The sequence below is a fragment of the Brachycentrus maculatus genome, unplaced genomic scaffold, assembly GCF_059751285.1.
Source record: "Brachycentrus maculatus isolate JH-2025_06_01 unplaced genomic scaffold, ASM5975128v1 h1tg000534l, whole genome shotgun sequence".
Lineage (NCBI taxonomy): Eukaryota > Metazoa > Arthropoda > Insecta > Trichoptera > Brachycentridae > Brachycentrus > Brachycentrus maculatus.
The window spans coordinates 496761-515193 of NW_028281280.1; the positions used below are offsets into that span (position 1 = coordinate 496761).

Sequence of the window (18433 nt, forward strand, 5' to 3'; positions counted from 1 at the left end):
TTGCAAAAAAATATAAAAAAAATTAACAGCATTTAAAATAAGATACGGAAACATCTAGCGATGAGTTATGATCCGAGGGTGAAAGGCGCAGTCGTCAGCTTCTATTAAAAAATCACGATTTTTCAAAATTTTGAATAAAAGAGAAATATTTGTATTTTTACTATTTAAAAAAAAATACTTAAATTTCATACTATTTCTGTGATAATATTTTTTGACATCTCATCAAAGATGAAGAGGAATATGGAAGTCTGGGCATTAATGGGGCTGACGACCGTCATAGGCACTCCTGTCAACAACGTCATACATCAAAAATCGTCAATTTTCAGTTGTGCATGTTTTTGGAATGCCCAGAAAATGTACTATATCCCAGCAAAAGCGGCATATTTTTAACTTAATATTTACCCGCTACAAGGCAGAAAGTGTTGTTTTTGCATTTTGAAGAAAAGGCATTGTTTAATTATTTTTTAAATATACTAAATATTTTTCAAATGGAGAAAAAAATCAGGTTTTACATAAAAAAATCTGTTGCACAGTAAAAAATTCAATAAGTGACTTGATTTTTATTTTAAATGCATTTACTTACATTTTTAAACTTTAAAAACAATCTCCTGAAATCAAGTTTAGTTGATATATGACGTTGTTGAAAGGAGTCGGCGAATAAGCCACTTTTCGTACATTCTGGACCGCGCTAAGTAAGGCCGCGTTATAGGAGGGACTTCTCTATCTGATGTTTGCTAATTTGATGTCGAAAATGTAAATGGCAGTTGCTCCAAAGTTATATAACTTGCTCCGAGACGGACTCGAGTTTACTCTGTGAAGTCTCTTCATCATGTATATATCTGTAAGTAAAATATTTTCATATTTTTACTAAACATCACACATTGTCGTCGGGACAGGTATAAATACGTTTTTTTTCCGGATCGTTCTGTTTGTTAATAATTTGCGAGATACATACGTACGAGATACATACGTACAGTACACAATGGAGTTCTGGTTCCAACCCTTATGTATGGAAGCGAAGCATGGAGTTGGCAAAAGAAGGATGAAAGCAGACTGAATGCAGTCAAAATGCGATCCCTCAGACGAATGTGTGGCAAAACGATGTTTGATAGATGTTCGAATGATGAAATAAGGAAAGAATGCAAGGCTGAGATAAGCATTATCGATAAAATTAAGAAAGGTGTGTTGAGATGGTTTGGACATGTGGAGCATATGAGTGAAGAAAGAACGGTTAAACAAATTTATGGGGCGAATGTAGTTGGAAAAAGAAGCAGAGGACGACCGAGGAAAACTTGGCACAATCGGGTATGTCAAATACTTGAAAGCGGCCGGGTCAGGAGTCGTAATAATCGTCGGGTATGTATGAGGAGATGCATGAACGTAGAAGAGGCAAAGAATGTTTGCAAAGACAGAGTGGTGTGGCGTTCGATTCTCTCTGCCTACCCCTGCGGGGAAGCGGCGTGATGGTTAGTTAGTTAGTTAGTTCATACGTTTTTTTAAGATATGAATCGCATTTATTTTATACCTTGCTTATTATGTACAAGAAGAAATACTCTAACTTCTACTACTACTACTGCTAACATCACGCCGTTTCCCCGCAGGGGTAGGCAGAGAGGATGGAACGCCACACTCTTCTGTCCTGACATACACTCCTCGCCTCCTTCGCATCCATACATCTAGTCACACATGCCCTCCGATTACGCAGACTTTTGACACCGCCAGATTTTAGGTTCTGATTGATCTGATCGTGCCAAGTCTTTTTCGGTCGTCCACGTTCTGTTTTCCCTCTCACATTCGCCACATATATTTTCTTAGTCATTCTCTCGCTATCCATTCGCTCCACATGTCCATACCGCCGTAAAGAACTCTTCCTAATCTTTTCAATTATTCCCCGTTCAGCCTTACATTCCTTTCTTGTATCTTCGTTTTTAATTCTGTTATACAATGATTTTCCACAAATTCGGTAATACTTAAATATTCAATACAATATAGGAATTTGAAAATATATTATTCATTATTTTTTTAAATAATTTAAATTGTCCGCCTCCGTAGTGTAATGGTCAGCACGCTCGGCTACCGTTCTGGAGGTCCCGGTTCAATTCCCAGAGTGGGGTCTAATAAATATAAGTGATTTTTTCACTTTAATATTTATTTAATATTACCCTGGACTGGTACCTGAAGTGGAGGGCTGATCACCTATCCTTCGTGTGTTAACGATCAAGATAACACTGCGTTCATATGATGCAGTGCCCTATGCACCATCGCACCCTTTCCTTATATCACCATTGGAACATCTACCATACATGGTCTTGCCGCACTGAAAAATGACATCCCGACTGCATTCAGTCTACTCTCATCCTTCCCAAACCATCCCAACCCGCCTTCCTTAGTTTGCTGGATAGTGCTCATCTCAGCCTTGCACCCTTTCCTTATATCACCATTGGAACAGCTACCATACATGGTCTTGCCGCACTGAGAGATGGCATCCCGACTGCATCCAGTCTACTCTCATCCTTCCCAAACCATCTCAAGCCGCCTTCCTTAGTTTGCTGGATAGTGCTCATCTCAGCCTTGCACCCTTTCCTTATATCGCCATTGGAACATCTACCATACATGGTCTTGCCGCACTGAGAGATGGCATCCCGACTGCATCCAGTCTACTCTCATCCTTCCCAAACCATCCCAAGCCGCCTTCCTTAGTTTGCTGGATAGTGCTCATCTCAGCCTTGCACCCTTTCCTTATATCGCCATTGGAACATCTACCATACATGGTCTTGCCGCACTGAGAGATGGCATCCCGACTGCATCCAGTCTACTCTCATCCTTCCCAAACCATCCCAAGCCGCCTTCCTTAGTTTGCTGGATAGTGCTCATCTCAGCCTTGCACCCTTTCCTTATATCACCATTGGAACATCTACCATACATGGTCTTGCCGCACTGAGAGATGGCATCCCGACTGCATCCAGTCTACTCTCATCCTTCCCAAACCATCCCAAGCCGCCTTCCTTAGTTTGCTGGATAGTGCTCATCTCAGCCTTGCACCCTTTCCTTATATCACCATTGGAACATCTACCATACATGGTCTTGCCGCATTGAGAGATGGCATCCCGACTGCATCCAGTCTACTTTCATCTTTCTGCCAACTCCATGCTTCACTTCATACATTAGACCGACTGGTGTGGCGCTCTATTCTCTCTTAGTTAGTTTGTCACCGACAGACTCCCCCTACGTTACAATGCACGGCCAGCCCCAAGGTAGACAACTAAAGGGATGGATTGACAATCGCAGGAGGATAATCCCGCTTAAAACAGAACTAAGAAGAAGAATATCTCACTGAAAACTTTATATACCTCTCAGATCATGGTCTATCACTTCCTTCTTCCCAAGAAAGGACACTTTCCATTCATCGCCATAACACATCATTCTTCAGTAATTCCTTCTATATCCAAGCGGCCAGACTATGGAATGAATTACCTCTCCGCGTAAACAAATGCACCTTCTCTAACAACTTTCAAGGAACATCCGAGACATTACTATCTGTCATTAGAATCCTAACTGTCCATCAAACCTCCTCCCTCTACCTCCTTCCCTAAACTCCCTTCTTCCTTTGCCTTCCTTATTATCATCAATTTGTAATTTGTTTTTATAATGTTCAAGTACTATCTACTATATGATTGCAAACAGCTATATATGGTATCAAACGTTTTGATCAATATCACTAGTCTGTTTTTGGTTAGTCGAAAGATATTGCTTCAAAGCTAGAAGCCCGATAATGTACGTATTTTTTATGTACATGAAGTTAAAATAAATAAATAAATAAAATAAAAAGAATACAACTTCATTTAGGTAACAGATAAAGGCACATCTCTATGGATGACGCCACAGGGGGCCTATTTGTGACTCTCAGTATGCCAAGGTCGATGGGATGTCGTTTCCAAACAGATTCTAAATTATCACATCGGAAAGCGAGATTTCTCTGAAATGTTACGTACTCACTCCTAGAGCTAAAACTCGTTTCGAATCCAACTCTTAGCACTTATAGTTGGGTCATAGCCTGATCATAGCTAAAAGGTCAACAGATGTTTGCGAAGTGTGACAAAATTAGCATAGGTCACTGATAGATGACTGTCTAAAAAGTAAAACATACTGCCGGTGAACACAAAGCTCACTCCTTTCAACAACGTCATATATCGAAAATCGTCAATTATCAGTTGTCGGAATGCCCAGAAAATGTATTATATACCAGCAAAAGTGGCATATTTTTAACTTGGTATTTACCCGCTACAGGGCAGAAAGTGTTGTTTTTGTATTTTGAAGAAAATGTATTGTTTCATTATTTTTTAAACATACTAAATATTTTTAAAATGGAGAAAAAACCTTCAGGTTTTACCTAAAAAGATCTGTTGCACAGTAAAAAGTTCAATAAGTGGCTTGATATTTATTTTTAATAAATTTTATTATATTTTTAAACTTTAAAAACGATCTCCTGAAAAATTAAGTTTTTTGATTTTTGACGTTGTTGAAAGGAGTGAGCGATATATCGGCTTTTGGCAGTCAAAGGGTGAAATAATGAAATTTTAAGTGTACTTTCAATTTATATATATATATATATATATATATATATATATATATATATATATATATATATATATATATATATATATGTATGTATATATATATATATATATATATATATATATATATATATATATATATATATATATATATATATATATATATATGTATGTATATATATATATATATATATATATATATATATATATATATATATATATATAAATATATATATTTATAAATATACATTAAAAATTATAAAGTAAGCAAGAATACTCTTATTAAAGATGTAGAAGAATCCCTTATGGGAATACCCCCTCAGGCACATGGAACAGGTATTGTTCAGCACATCTTCCTACAGGCATAACCATCGGCAGGTTGCTCCTGTATATAGGAATGGGAAACTATCTATGCCCACGCTGTCCTTAGCTAACTATCGGGAACATACAGACCGATGCTCCGGATAGTTTCAGGATTATCCATCATACCGCGCAACGATGGATAGAAATGCCTCATCAAATCAAAGCGTTTCAATTTTCGTGTTCCGTGTCTGTCTGCTGTGCTTATCGGGGTTGCGGGCGTCTGTGTACCGGCCAACGTCGAGTCGGAATCGGATCTAGCTGACTAATTGAACTAAACACTAATCCCTTGCCTACACCGGGGTACTTCTAGAAAATTTGGTGATGGACTTACAATCTTGTATTTATTTAGATTGGCAGTGACAGGTATATTGAAAGCTTTTAAATGTAAATTCACAGTAAAATCGGGATACAATTTTATATTGTTTCACATTCTCAATAAATTTCGCAACTTAGTAAAAAAAAATTGCTTAGCAAGAGCAGATCTGTCAGGAAGCCTAGATGCTTCTGTATCAGGTCTGGGAATGCGGTGGGACAGCTCTCAATGTACCTCGCTTATTATTATAGAGAAGGTCTGTCAGGAATCCTAGATGCTTCTGTATCAGGTCTGGGAATGCGGTGGGACAGCTCTCAATGTACCTCGCTTATTATTATAGAGAAGGTCTGTCAGGAAGCCTAGATACTTCTGTATCAGGTCTGGGAATGCGGTGGGACAGCTCTCAATGTACCTCGCTTATTATTATAGAGAAGGTCTGTCAGGAAGCCTAGATACTTCTGTATCAGGTCTGGGAATGCGGTGGGACAGCTCTCAATGTACCTCGCTTATTATTATAGAGAAGGTCTGTCAGGAAGCCTAGATGCTTCTGTATCAGGTCTGGGAATGCGGTGGGACAGCTCTCAATGTACCTCGCTTATTATTATAGAGAAGGTCTGTCAGGAAGCCTAGATACTTCTGTATCAGGTCTGGGAATGCGGTGGGACAGCTCTCAATGTACCTCGCTTATTATTATAGAGAAGGTCTGTCAGGAAGCCTAGATGCTTCTGTATCAGGTCTGGGAATGCGGTGGGACAGCTCTCAATGTACCTCGCTTATTATTATAGAGAAGGTCTGTCAGGAAGCCTAGATGCTTCTGTATCAGGTCTGGGAATGCGGTGGGACAGCTCTCAATGTACCTCGCTTATTATTATAGAGAAGGTCTGTCAGGAAGCCTAGATGCTTCTGTATCAGGTCTGGGCGTGCTGTGGGACAGCTTTCATTGCTCCAAGCCAATTGAACATTGTGTTTTTACAGATACTGTTCACCGCTGCGTTGCTGACTTTGTCGGTGGTGGAAGGAGGGATGATCCCCATACTGAAAACAGAGCAAAAAGTTGTCGGAATTGAGAAAGACAAGAATTATCGATATCTCTATCAAACAGGTTTGTACACTTCATATTCCCATCTTCCTTGCTTCATCCTAACTTCGTCTTTGCAGACTGCTGCGGTCAGCTCTCCTCGTCCTCAGGCTGTAGGTCCTTCTGTCCTATACAACGTCACCTAGGCCATGCCTTGGGACCATGTTATCTCTCTGCAGCATCCATGAATGCTTTGGTCTTACTCTAGATGTCTTTCGAGGAAGATCTATGGCGATCGCTTAGTTTATAATAAGTTCTCTGCGTCCTATGTGCCTATAGAAGACCAAAGAATATATATATATATATATATATATATATATATATATATATATATATATATATATATATATATATATATATATATATATATATATATATATATATATATATATATATATATATATATATATATATATATATATATATATATATATATATATAAATAACCCTAAACTTCAAATATATTTTATTCTTTATTGGGTCATTTAACACTCCCCTCCTTTTCTTACCTTATTATCTCTCTTTCTCTGGCAAGTATAATCTGCCCATTGATTAAAAAAGGAAACACTAACATATCCGACAAGTCTGTTTTGTTTAATTAAAAGGTATTGCTTCTTGGCAACTAATGTACTAACTTGTATTATATATATATATATATATATATATATATATATATATATATATATATATATATATATATATATATATATATATACATATATATATATATATATATATATATATATATATATATATATATATATATATATATATATATATATATATATATATATATACATATATATATATATATATATATATATATATATATATATATATATATATATATATATATATATATATATATATATATATACACATATATATAATCGGGGAGGTCAGGAATGTATTTATGAATATGGTAGAGTCGAAAAATGTTTGCAGAGGCCCCTGCGTGGAGGAGCAGCGCGATAAGTACTTGTGTACTTAATATACTTTTTTAATGTTTCTTCTAGGCAACGGCATATTCCAGGAGGAACAGGGCATCATCAAGAACGCCGGGCAGCCAGGTTACGAGACCCAGCTGCAGGAAGGCCAGGTGCAGTACGTCAGCCCCGAGGGCAAGGTCATCCGGCTGAGCTACACGGCCGACGAGAACGGCTTCCGCCCGGTGGGAGACCACATCCCCACTCCGCCGCCGGTGCCCATAGAGATCCAGAAGCTGCTCGCCGTGCTGGCCACCAAGAAGCCCGACCCGGCGGACTCCAACTACGACGACCCCAGCGAGGCGGCCGCCGACGCCAGCTACCCAGACGAGCTTCCACTGTGATGGCTTGCACACAATATACTAAAGACACTATTAAATAAGCTTTAAAACAATCCAGCGTTCTTTATTGACCGAATTGAATTTTTTTATTATTTATTTATTTCAAAACATATAACATACATAAGTCATATTAACATATAATATTCCCGATGAGTAATTTCTAATTTTCATTTTGGGACATGGGATTAAGGTTAACAAGACTGGAACACAAATAATAAAGTTACAAAAAATATTTTTTTAAATATCCAAAACTAATGCTTATACATGGCAAAATATAAAAACAATAAACAGGTATAATAAATAGGCAAAAGAAGCATATTTAAAGTAAATAAATGAGAAAAACATAAAGTAAGAAGTATATTTAAAATAAACAAATGAGAAAATATAAATAATGAAAAAATATAACAAATGAGACAAAAAAACATAAGGTAAAAACAAAATAAGAAAATATTTAGGTTAGATTGTTTCCGAATGATTGAGACACTGTTAATGCCCTCAGCATTGCTGAATAGTCCTCATAAATGACCTTAAACATGAACAGAAAAAGTATCAATTATCATTTTGATATACTATTTCTAATATACGTATATGGTACATAAGTTCGTTTCTAATGGTGTCCCTCAAGGCTCGCCAATAGTACCACTCATGATTTGAAGACAATCCTGCATCGTTTATTGACCGAATTGAGGTTAGATGGTTCCCTAATGATGAATACACTGTATCTACTTGACCTATGTCCTTAGAACTGCTGAATAGTCCTTATAAATGACTTCAACATGAACAGAAATAGTATCAATTATCAATTTGATATACCTCTCTTTATAATATATGTATAGGTACAAAGGTTCATTTCTAATGGTGTCCCTCAAGGCTCGCCAATAGTACCACTCATGATTTGAAGACAATCCTGCGTCGTTTATTGACCGAATTGAGGTTAGATGGTTTCCAAATGATCAACTTGACCTATGTCCTAATCATTGGTAAATAGTCCTTTAAATGACTTAAACATGAACATAAAGAGTATCACTTATCAATTTTAAATACCTTGTAGCCGTCCGGCCACGCCATTTGGTGTTGTCAGGTTGACAACACTGAATTATACTGCTATTGTCAGGTTGACAACACTGAGCGGATTCAACAAAAGCGGCCCACCGAGGCGCGGGAGCGAGAATCGCCTGCCATCGCTTGATTGTTAAAGAACGTATATTTTAGCTTCATATTTCATTCAAAGTTCAATAATCAATTAGATAAATAATAATAAGTTAATATCAAATCGTGTAAGAAATTTATTTCAATAAACAAACTGTAAGTACGCATTTCTTTTAAATATCCTGCTCTAGCATCCCGTCAATCACACACACACAGGGTCTACCAAAACATCTTTATAATATACGTATATGGTACATAAATTCATTTCTAATGGTGTCCCTCAAGGCTCGCCAATAGTACCACTCATGGTTTGAAGACAATCCTGCGTCGTTTATTGACCGAATTGAGGTTAGATGGTTTTTTAATGATCAATACACTGTATCAACTTGACCTTTGCCCTAATCATTGCTGAATACTCCTTTTAAATGACTTAAACATGAACAGAAAAGGTATCAATTATCATTTTGATATACTTATCTCTAATACGCGTATATGGTACATAAGTTCGTTTCTAATGGTGTCCCTCAAGGCTCGCCAATAGTACCACTCATGGTTTGAAGACAATCCTGCGTCGTTTATTGACCGAATTGAGGTTAGATGGTTTTCTAATGATCAATACACTGTATCAACTTGACCTTTGCCCTAATCATTGCTGAATACTCCTTTTAAATGACTTAAACATGAACAAAAAAGGTATCAATTATCATTTTGATATACTTATCTCTAATACGCGTATATGGTACATAAGTTCGTTTCTAATGGTGTCCCTCGAGGCTCGCCAATAGTACCAGTTATGATTTAAAGACAATCCTGCGTTGTTTATTGACCGAATTGAGGTTAGATGGTTTCCGAATGATTGAGACACTGTATTAATGCTTTTAGCATTGCTAAATAGTCCTCATTAATCACTTAAAAAGATACAAAAAATAAAACACTTACCCATTTGGCATATCTTCAATACATACGGCTGCCTCTAGCGGTGCTCCTCAGGGCTCGCCATTAGTACCAGTCATGATTTTAAATTGATTTACAACATTTTGAGATGTCAAACAGTAAGATAAATTTATATAATTTTTAAATGAAACACATAAAAAAATGGTACAAAACATATTTATTTGTAAAAAAAAACATTCCCTTATAAAAACATGACATAACGTGACTAGAACGATAGTTACATATCCCCGCAGGGGAAGTCCAAGAAAATATTTCTTCTTTGAGTCTCTGCCTCTATTTCCTTCTATATTAGCCGAATATATTTATTTAGACATCACACATCCCTGTTTAACACCCCTGGATACATGAATTTGTACGATATCCGAACCCCGGTTTATTACTGTTATTTTACTGTATAAAATGTAGTTCCACCAAAAAAAGTCAGTAAAAAACTTCAAACTCAAAAATCCTTAATACATTTGTAGAATGGGGCTACTTGAACTTTGATGTGTTACTTGAGACCAGTACATAGAAATTTATTTGGTATAAATGTATTTGGTCTACAAAAATGAACGTATCGACAAGATTCATTGTTTCCCTGACAGGTGACACTTATTGTCACGATACTTCGATCGATACCACGATCTAAATATTTTTTATGTACTGGGCTCAAGTAACACATCAAAGTTCAAGTAGCCCCGTTCTACGGTAGGTACGTAAAACGTCTTTTCGTATATTTGAATATTATATTTTTTTTATGGAAAATGGTCAAAATTGGGTTCGTCCATTCGTCGACGAATACAGGTCATTTTCAATTTCGATTCCAATGGTTTTGACCTGTTCGTCGCTGTGATAGTTTTCGAAACACGACCCGATCGAATACCCGAAATTGGGATAAAAGTACTGCTGAGAAGGTAGGAGACAGATAATGCTCAGCGCGATGGTCATATGCCAGATAGAATGGACTATATGATAATTGGAGTTTGTTTGGAAAATGGTAAAGCACAGCAGGCCAATTGTGACCAAAACCAAACCGGAAGGCAGGCAGACGAGCCAATACAGCTTGACCGGAAAGATCTTGCGAGTCCGTCGGCAGTAGAAGCCCCAAGAGGCGAAGACTATAGTCACAGCGATCAGGATCGGTATCAAAAACACAAGAATAGATAGTTTGTTCAGCTCTGTGCCGAAGGCTATGATCACAACACCAAAAATGTGAAGGACAGATACAATTTTCTTGTTAAGCGAAGCCATGGCTATCAAGGTCACCCAGAAGGAAAGGAGGCCGCAGAAGAAGTCGCAGTATTGAAGGACTCCCATACGGACTATGCAGAGGCCGTAGTGGATCTTGTCGCTGGCGTCGCAGGCGTGGTAGAATGTGGAAAAGAACATCGTGAAGGCGTACACCAAGGCCTCGGTGTAATACCTCCGTCGGATCGCAAAGTATACTGAAGGTATGAAGAGGATGTTGCTGAGCGTCAGCAGCAGGATGGCCGTCAGGGTCTCGCTTGGAGGCGGTGCGTTCGCGTCAGACGAACAATCAAAACCTGAAGAAAATAATACTTAAAACATACAAGACAAATTTTGGATGTCCACAAATCTTTACATGAAAATGACATTTTCTGGCGTTTCTCATGTCGCTCACTCCTTTCAAGAACGTCATAAATCAAAAAACTTGATTTTTCAGGAGAACGTTTTTAAAGTTTAAGAATATAACACAATGTATTAAAAATAAATGTCAAGCCACTTATTGAATTTTTTACTGTGCAACTCATCTTTTTAGGTAAAACCTGAAGGTTTTTTCTCCATTTGAAAAATATTTAATATATTAAAAAAAAATAATGAAACAATACCTTTTCTTCAAAATGCAAAAACAACACTTTCTGCCCTGTAGCGGGTAAATATTAAGTTTAAAATATGCTTCTTTTGCTGGGATATAGTACATTTTTTGGGCATTCTGAAAACATCCACAACTGAAAATTGTCAATTTTCGATTTATGACGTTCTTGAAAGGAGTGAGCGATGTGTAAGATTATAATCCAGGATTCGGACCTCACATACTAATAAAAATGTTTCTGCTTTGAAAAAAAGCTTCTTTACATCTCACCAATAGATGTCTCTAGTGATTCAATAACAAGGTTTCTAAATTAGTTCATATATAGAACTTCCAAAAATTTGAGTAGTGTGGTTGTCAATATGGGTAGAATTGGTGAATGTTACACGTGTGTAAAGTGGGCTTAAACCAGCCTATGACGGTCGTCAGCCCCGTAAATGTCCAGACTTCCATTTTCTTGTCAAAAAATGAGATGTCAAAAAATAATAAGAGTGATTATTTTTTTGAATTGAAATCTAGCTTATGCAACACCGCTTATCATGACCTTACTCAGGTTTTATAGCCTATGCCAACTCGTGAGTGGATTTACTCTTTATTTTTAAGTTACTATAATTTCATGTAATACATGAGTGAAAATTCTAGGCAAAAACACTTTTTTCACTCTAGTATTTATTCAATATTACCCTGGACTGGTCCCTGAAACGGAGGGCTTCACCCTTCTTTCATGTGTTAACGATCGAGATAACACTGCGTTAATATGATGCCGCCTCCGTGGTGTATTGGTCACCCTGTTTAGCTACCGTGCTGGAGGTCCCGGGTTCGATTCCCAGGGAGGGGTGAAAATAAATATAAGTGATTTTACACTGTAATATTTATTTAATATTGACTGGACTGGTTCCTGAAGCGCAAGAGTGATCACCTTGCCTTCATGTAAGTAATGATCAAGAAAACACTGCGTCAATTCGATGCAGTGCCCTATGCACCATTGGGTGCGAATAGGGTAATAAGTAATATGATGCAGTGCCCTATTTTCTTTTCCATTTTCTTCTTTTAAGATATACTGTCTCTCACTCACCTAAATATCCCCCGAAACACGTACAGGTAGACACCAGCATCCCGCTGAAGGCATATACACTGCAAGCGCCGTATGGACCGCAACCGCCTTCTATACAACTGGATGAAGATATGGCAAACTCCACGCTCGCATTGCAGAATCTGGCGTCCACGAAACTTGACAAAGAACTCACATCCTCATCGCAAAACAGGGCAACACTGACGTACCACGTCCCCGTTTCTGGATAAGCCACTTGAATCTTCTTCTGATCTGTAGCGTTCGAATACAAAGTGATCGGCGATGGAATAATCTGATCATTAAACTCGCACGACTCGTTTATAAGGGGGTTTAGAAGCCTGCCTTGCGATACACACATGACAACCTTAGACGTTGAATTCGCTTCTAAATCAACTATATTAATTTTAGCTTTTAAAGTAACAGTTCCTCCGGTATCGACAAAAGGAAAAACGTCGAATTTCATCATTTTTACAGTATTCGAATCTAAAATTACAACATCGTTTGCGTTGTCGTCAAGAGTTGTCGGCAGACTGTACCGTATGCCGAAATAACCCGCTCTTTTGTGCCTGATCAGTTCGATGACGTCGCTGTTGATAGGTTCTTTTGAAATTAGCTCTGAACCGGTCCACCGATTGCAGGGCTGTAATTTCGAAGCCATTTCTTCGAATTCTTTAGACGATCCGTGCGTTGTTTCGATGTAGTGCCAACTTTTGGCGAACGGGTTGAAAGTGATCTCCAATTCAACTGAAACTGAATCGGATATGATCACAGAACAGTCGACCAAATTGGAGACGCTGGTTGGAATCTTATTTCCTTGGATACGAAATACTGCAAACTTTGAAGCCGTGTTCTGAGAATTGACCGATAGTTTTATCGAATAGTCGGTAACGTCAGAGTCGATGAGGCATTTGCGTATATCTCTCCCGCTTGCATCATCGTGGATGCTAATTTCAACCATACTATCACAGTTGACGGTTTTAGTTGCGACCTTTTTCGCTTGCATGTCGGAGTATAAGACTGTGATGCACTTAGAAGTCAAACCTGTAATAAAACAAAAAAATCAGACACAGAATTTTTTTGACCTTACAATTTACCAAATAATTGTCAGACCCGCACTCCTCTATGGCTCCGAATGCTGGATGATGTACAGAACCTACTCTAGGCAACTAGAAACTGCTGAAATGCGAGTGCTCGGGTGCTCAGCTGGAGTGTCCCTTAGAGACAAAATAAAGAGTTGACGCATTCGTGGAAGCCTGGCTGTAACAGGCATCAATAATAAGGTAGGGGAAAGGCAATCGGAGGTGGTATGGGCACATAGGACAAAGAGAACCTGGTCATATTGCGAACCAAGAAATTACCATAGAAAGACATCTAGAGGAAGACCAAAGAATTCATGGATGCTGCAGAGATAACATGATTCCAAGGCATGGCCTAGGTGACGTTATCCATGATAGAAGGACCTACAACCTGAGGACGAGGAGAGCTGACCTCAACACTCAACAAAGACGATTAGTTTGGATGAAACCAGGAAGAAGAAGAAAAATGATATATCAATACATATCACAAATGTCTCAATAGAATCTTTTTTATTTATACAATCAAGAGAACTCTGAGGCGTTTCATTGCAGTGCCCTATGCACCATTGAGTCCTGATTAGGGTATGAAGGAGAAAAATGATTTTTTTTCAATAGAAACATGCTGTTGCTAGTACCGTCTTGGTCAATGCTGTCATCTTTAGGGTTTATTTTTTTTATTATTTAACTATGAGTATTTCAATGTTTTAGAATTTAGTACATAAACCCTGATGATGACAAGGTTCTTGCAGAAACCGGTTGGATAAAGTGGCTAAAACAAAGTTGTTTTATTTTATAAAGTTTGAGAAAAATATGATTTTTTTTCAATTAAAATATGCTGTTGCTAGTACCGTCTTGGTCGATGCTGTCATCTTTAGGGTCTGTCCGCGTGATGTAAGCGGACCCAAAAAGGTCCCCTGCGGTCTGACCGAAGTGGTTATCTTACCTTCACGTTATATACAATCGAGGGAACACTAAGCATTTCATTGCAGTGCCCTATGCACCATTGAGTCCTGATTAGGGTATGAAGGAGAAAAACATGATATTTTCAGTAGAAACATGCTGTTGATAGTACCGTCTTGGTCGATGCTGTCATCTTTAGGGTCAGTCCAAGAGATGTAAGCGGACCCAAAAAGGTCCCCTGCGGGAGGCCGCAGTCTGACCGAAGCGACTGCGCCGTCAGAGTACATCATCACCGAGGCAGAAGTGCCTCTGCCATCATCCCCGATGAAATCTTGAGGCAGAGACACGTTGGTAGGGTTTAGCACGGGATACGACCCCTGCTTTAAATGTACCTCCAACTGCTGTGGAAGACAATCGCCACCTGAAAATATTTTTAAAAATGTATTTTGTTTATTAAAAGCATCGTTGGCTTTGTGGTATGGTACAACATTTTGAGTGTGTCCAAATACTTGTTCACAAAATCTGGATTATCTCAAATTACAGGAGTTATTTTCATATTATTTTTTAACATCTCACCAATAGATGTCTCTAGTGAAGTTCTAGTGATTCAAGTACAAGGTGTCTAAATTGGTTCATATATATATATATATATATATATATATATATATATATATATATATATATATATATATATATATATATATATATATATATATATATATATATATATATATATATATATATATATATATATATATATATATATATATATATATATATATATATATATATATATATATAGAACTTCCAAGAATTTTAGTAGTGTGGTTGTCAATAATGGGTAGAATAGGTGAATGTTACACGTGTGTAAAGTGATCACATAAACCAGCCAATGACGGTCGTCAGCCCCGTAAATGCCCAGACTTCCATATTTTTCTTCATCTTTGATGAGATGTTAAAAAATAATTGTGGTATGGTAATATAACACTTTCCTTATCGTTCATCGTTCACTGGTGTAATACCACTTAAAAACAGTACTTTATGACTGGCGATTTCGGAAAAACCATTCCATCATCAGGTCAGCCGTAGAAGGGGGATCCTTATAGGGTATTGAAAGCTTCTACATGGAAGGATTATGGCTGATATCTGAGGAATAAATTCAAGGGGGACCCTTATAGAGTATCACTCATCAAAAAGCTTTAAAACGTACATATTGCTCACTCCTTTCAAGAACTCAATCGTCATAAATAAAAAATCGTCAATTTTCAGTTATGCATGTTTTCGGAATGCCCAGAAAATGTACTATATCCCAGCAAAAGCGGCATATTTTTAACTTAATATTTACCCGCTACAGGACAGAAGATGTTGTTTTTGCATTTCGAAGAAAAGGTATTGTTTAATTATTTTTTAAAATATACTAAATAGTTTTCTAATGCAGAAAAAACCTTCAAGTTTTACCTAAAAAGATCTGTTGCGCAGTAAAAAGTTCAATAAGTGGCTTGATATTTATTTTTAATACATTGTGTTATATTTTTAAACTTTAAAAACGATATCCTGAAAAATCAAGTTTTTTTTATTTATGACGTTCTTGAAAGGAGTAAGCGATATAAAAAAGCGTGTATAGCAATATAAAATTAGGTAAAAAATTCAAATAAATCGGTGAATATTTTAATAAGATAAAAAAATACGAACAAATAAACATTTTTATTTAAAGATAACGTAATATATATGAAATTGTTACCTGCAGAGTTGAGTTTCTGCTCGCGCGCCACAAATGATATGATAACTTCCTCAACATCTTGCGAAACCGGGTAGTAAAGAAGAGAAAAATCCGAATTCAGCCTAAATTTGTACACATACGTAACAGGAATACGGTTCACAAAATAAAACTCTTCAAATTTCCTGGAAATCTGCGGAATCCAACTGAAATTCCCGACCAAATCATCCGGAATTCTCCGGTCCAATTCCCTCGCTACCAGCGTCTCCTCGCTTTGCAAGAGATCGAACAGATACAAATTATCAAATTTTGCTTTGATAAATTCGATTTTCAGCACTAAAATCAGCACTAGTATAAACCAACCTAGCTTGACAGCCATTTTGACGCAGAAAAACGCATAACTGAATCAATTTCTGGCTGATTTTCGCATTCTGTTGACTCATCTGATAATTAATTGATAGATAAAGCATGTTAGATATGTTTTGTCTACATATTTATCTTCGTTTGTATCGCGAAAGATAAAAAAGATAAGAAAATGTAACGCGTCATTTCATATTTCAGTACCGCGATATCCGAAGAATTCCCGCCGGATATTTGAACGCAGCTGTCAAAAAAATTAGATACGCCAGTGCTGCCAGCGTTGAAAATTATGCTCGTATATTTTAAGAACTCTTTTTTACGGGGTAAGATGTAAAAAAATATTTGTGGCTTTGAGTATATTGTGCAGTATACAAAAATTAAGAAAACCCATGGCGAGTGTTTTTGCCCAGAATTTTCACTCATGAATTACATGCAATTATAGTAACATTAAACGTAAAGAGTAAATCCACTCACGAGTAGGCATAGGCTATAAAACTTTAAAAAAGTTGAAGCCTGAGCAGGGTCATGATAAGCGGAGTTGCATAAACCGTAGCTAGATTTCAGAGTCACTTGGACTTTAGGTAATTCAAATAAAAAGGGGTGAGATGTAATTTTTTTGTGGCTTTGAGTATATTGTGTACTATCCAAAAAACTAAGAAAGCCCTTCTAGGGGCAATAGAAAGTATATAAAAGATGTATAACCAATTAAACAATTATTTATTTTTTCATATATATTTTTAAAATATTAAATTTACAATAATGTGTCCTTATTAGATCAATAACAGATTGATTTCTAACAAATTATGTTTTAGTGACATTTTTAAAAATAAAAGTCAGCGGATAAATAAAAAAAAAAATATTGCGTTATGCATGTTCAACAATGGGTAGAATGTTGTCCATTTCACAAGTGCAACAAGTGATCACTTAAGACGGCCAGAGCCAGGTCGCTAGCTCACATCTTCCCCTTGTATAAAACAACATATATTATTTATTTATTTAAACTTCATATATAGAAAAGAAATAAGTTCTTTGGCGGGCTTATTGCTAAAAAATAATATCTTCCAGCCGATCAAAAACAGACTAGTGATATTGGTCAAAACGTGTGATACCATATATAGCTGTTTGCAATCAGAGGGTAGATAGTGCTAGAACATTAAAAAAACATAAATTACAAATTACTGTATTAATAAAGCAACTATTTTATATTTTAATAAATATTTATGAAAACTAGAAGTAGGACATTTCAATAAATTTGAAATTATAGAAAATAAAGCTATGAGAATAGTACTCAAGAAAAAAATATATAATAATATAGGAAAAATGAGAGAAGAACTAATATAAGAGTTTCTGTTCAATAAAAAGCTTCTTTTCATCTAACCAATAGATGTCTCTAATGAAGTTCTAGTGATTCAAGAACAATGTTTGTAAATTTGAACATATATATATATATATATATATATAGAACTTCCAAGAATTTGAGTAGTGTGGTTGTCAATAATGGGTACAATTGGTGAACGTTACACGTGTGTAAAGTGACCACATAAACCAGCTTATGATGCCTAGGTCGTCAGCCCCGTAAATGCCCAGCCTTCCATATTCTTCTTCATCTATGTTGAGATGTAAAAAATGATACATCATTATTATTGTGAATAAACCAGTATCTAATAAAATAAATGTCGGGTTGTGGTCCCGTGGTTAGTGTCGCGGACTCTTAAGTCAGAGTTTCTCGGTTCGAACCCG

General features: G+C 36.7%; 3 protein-coding genes across 3 annotated transcripts in view; 2 read left to right on the forward strand and 1 right to left on the reverse strand.

Annotated features, from left to right (window-relative positions):
• The window catches only part of LOC148301628 (phenoloxidase-activating factor 2-like), a 222954-nt gene that overhangs the window by 160001 nt on the left and 44520 nt on the right, over positions 1–18433 (forward strand). The gene's annotated exons all lie outside the window — the stretch shown is intronic.
• LOC148301633 (endocuticle structural glycoprotein SgAbd-2-like) lies at positions 788–7708 on the forward strand. The gene is made up of 3 exons (XM_088272952.1): positions 788–841; positions 6226–6352; positions 7345–7708. The coding sequence occupies exons 1-3, from the start codon at positions 830–832 to the stop codon at positions 7656–7658; spliced, it is 453 nt and encodes a 150-aa protein (XP_088129078.1). The 5' UTR covers positions 788–829; the 3' UTR covers positions 7659–7708.
• On the reverse strand, positions 9943–16875 carry LOC148301634 (post-GPI attachment to proteins factor 6-like). Its single transcript, XM_088272937.1, has 4 exons — positions 16358–16875; positions 14789–15037; positions 12644–13681; positions 9943–11281 (listed from the first exon to the last, which is right to left on the reverse strand). The coding sequence occupies exons 1-4, from the start codon at positions 16710–16712 to the stop codon at positions 10506–10508; spliced, it is 2418 nt and encodes an 805-aa protein (XP_088129063.1). The 5' UTR covers positions 16713–16875; the 3' UTR covers positions 9943–10505.

Bases quoted from the DNA above. Each gene is read 5' to 3' on its own strand.
- LOC148301633 (XM_088272952.1), top strand. The intron at 6,353-7,344 runs GTTTGTACACTT...TGTTTCTTCTAG, and splicing joins TCGATATCTCTATCAAACAG to GCAACGGCATATTCCAGGAG.
- LOC148301634 (XM_088272937.1), bottom strand. From the start codon at position 16,712: ATGGCTGTCAAGCTAGGTTGGTTTATACTAGTGCTGATTTTAGTGCTG. The intron at 15,038-16,357 runs GTAACAATTTCA...AAATATTTTCAG, and splicing joins GCAGAAACTCAACTCTGCAG to GTGGCGATTGTCTTCCACAG. The intron at 13,682-14,788 runs GTACTATCAACA...GTTTTATTACAG, and splicing joins TGACAGCATCGACCAAGACG to GTTTGACTTCTAAGTGCATC.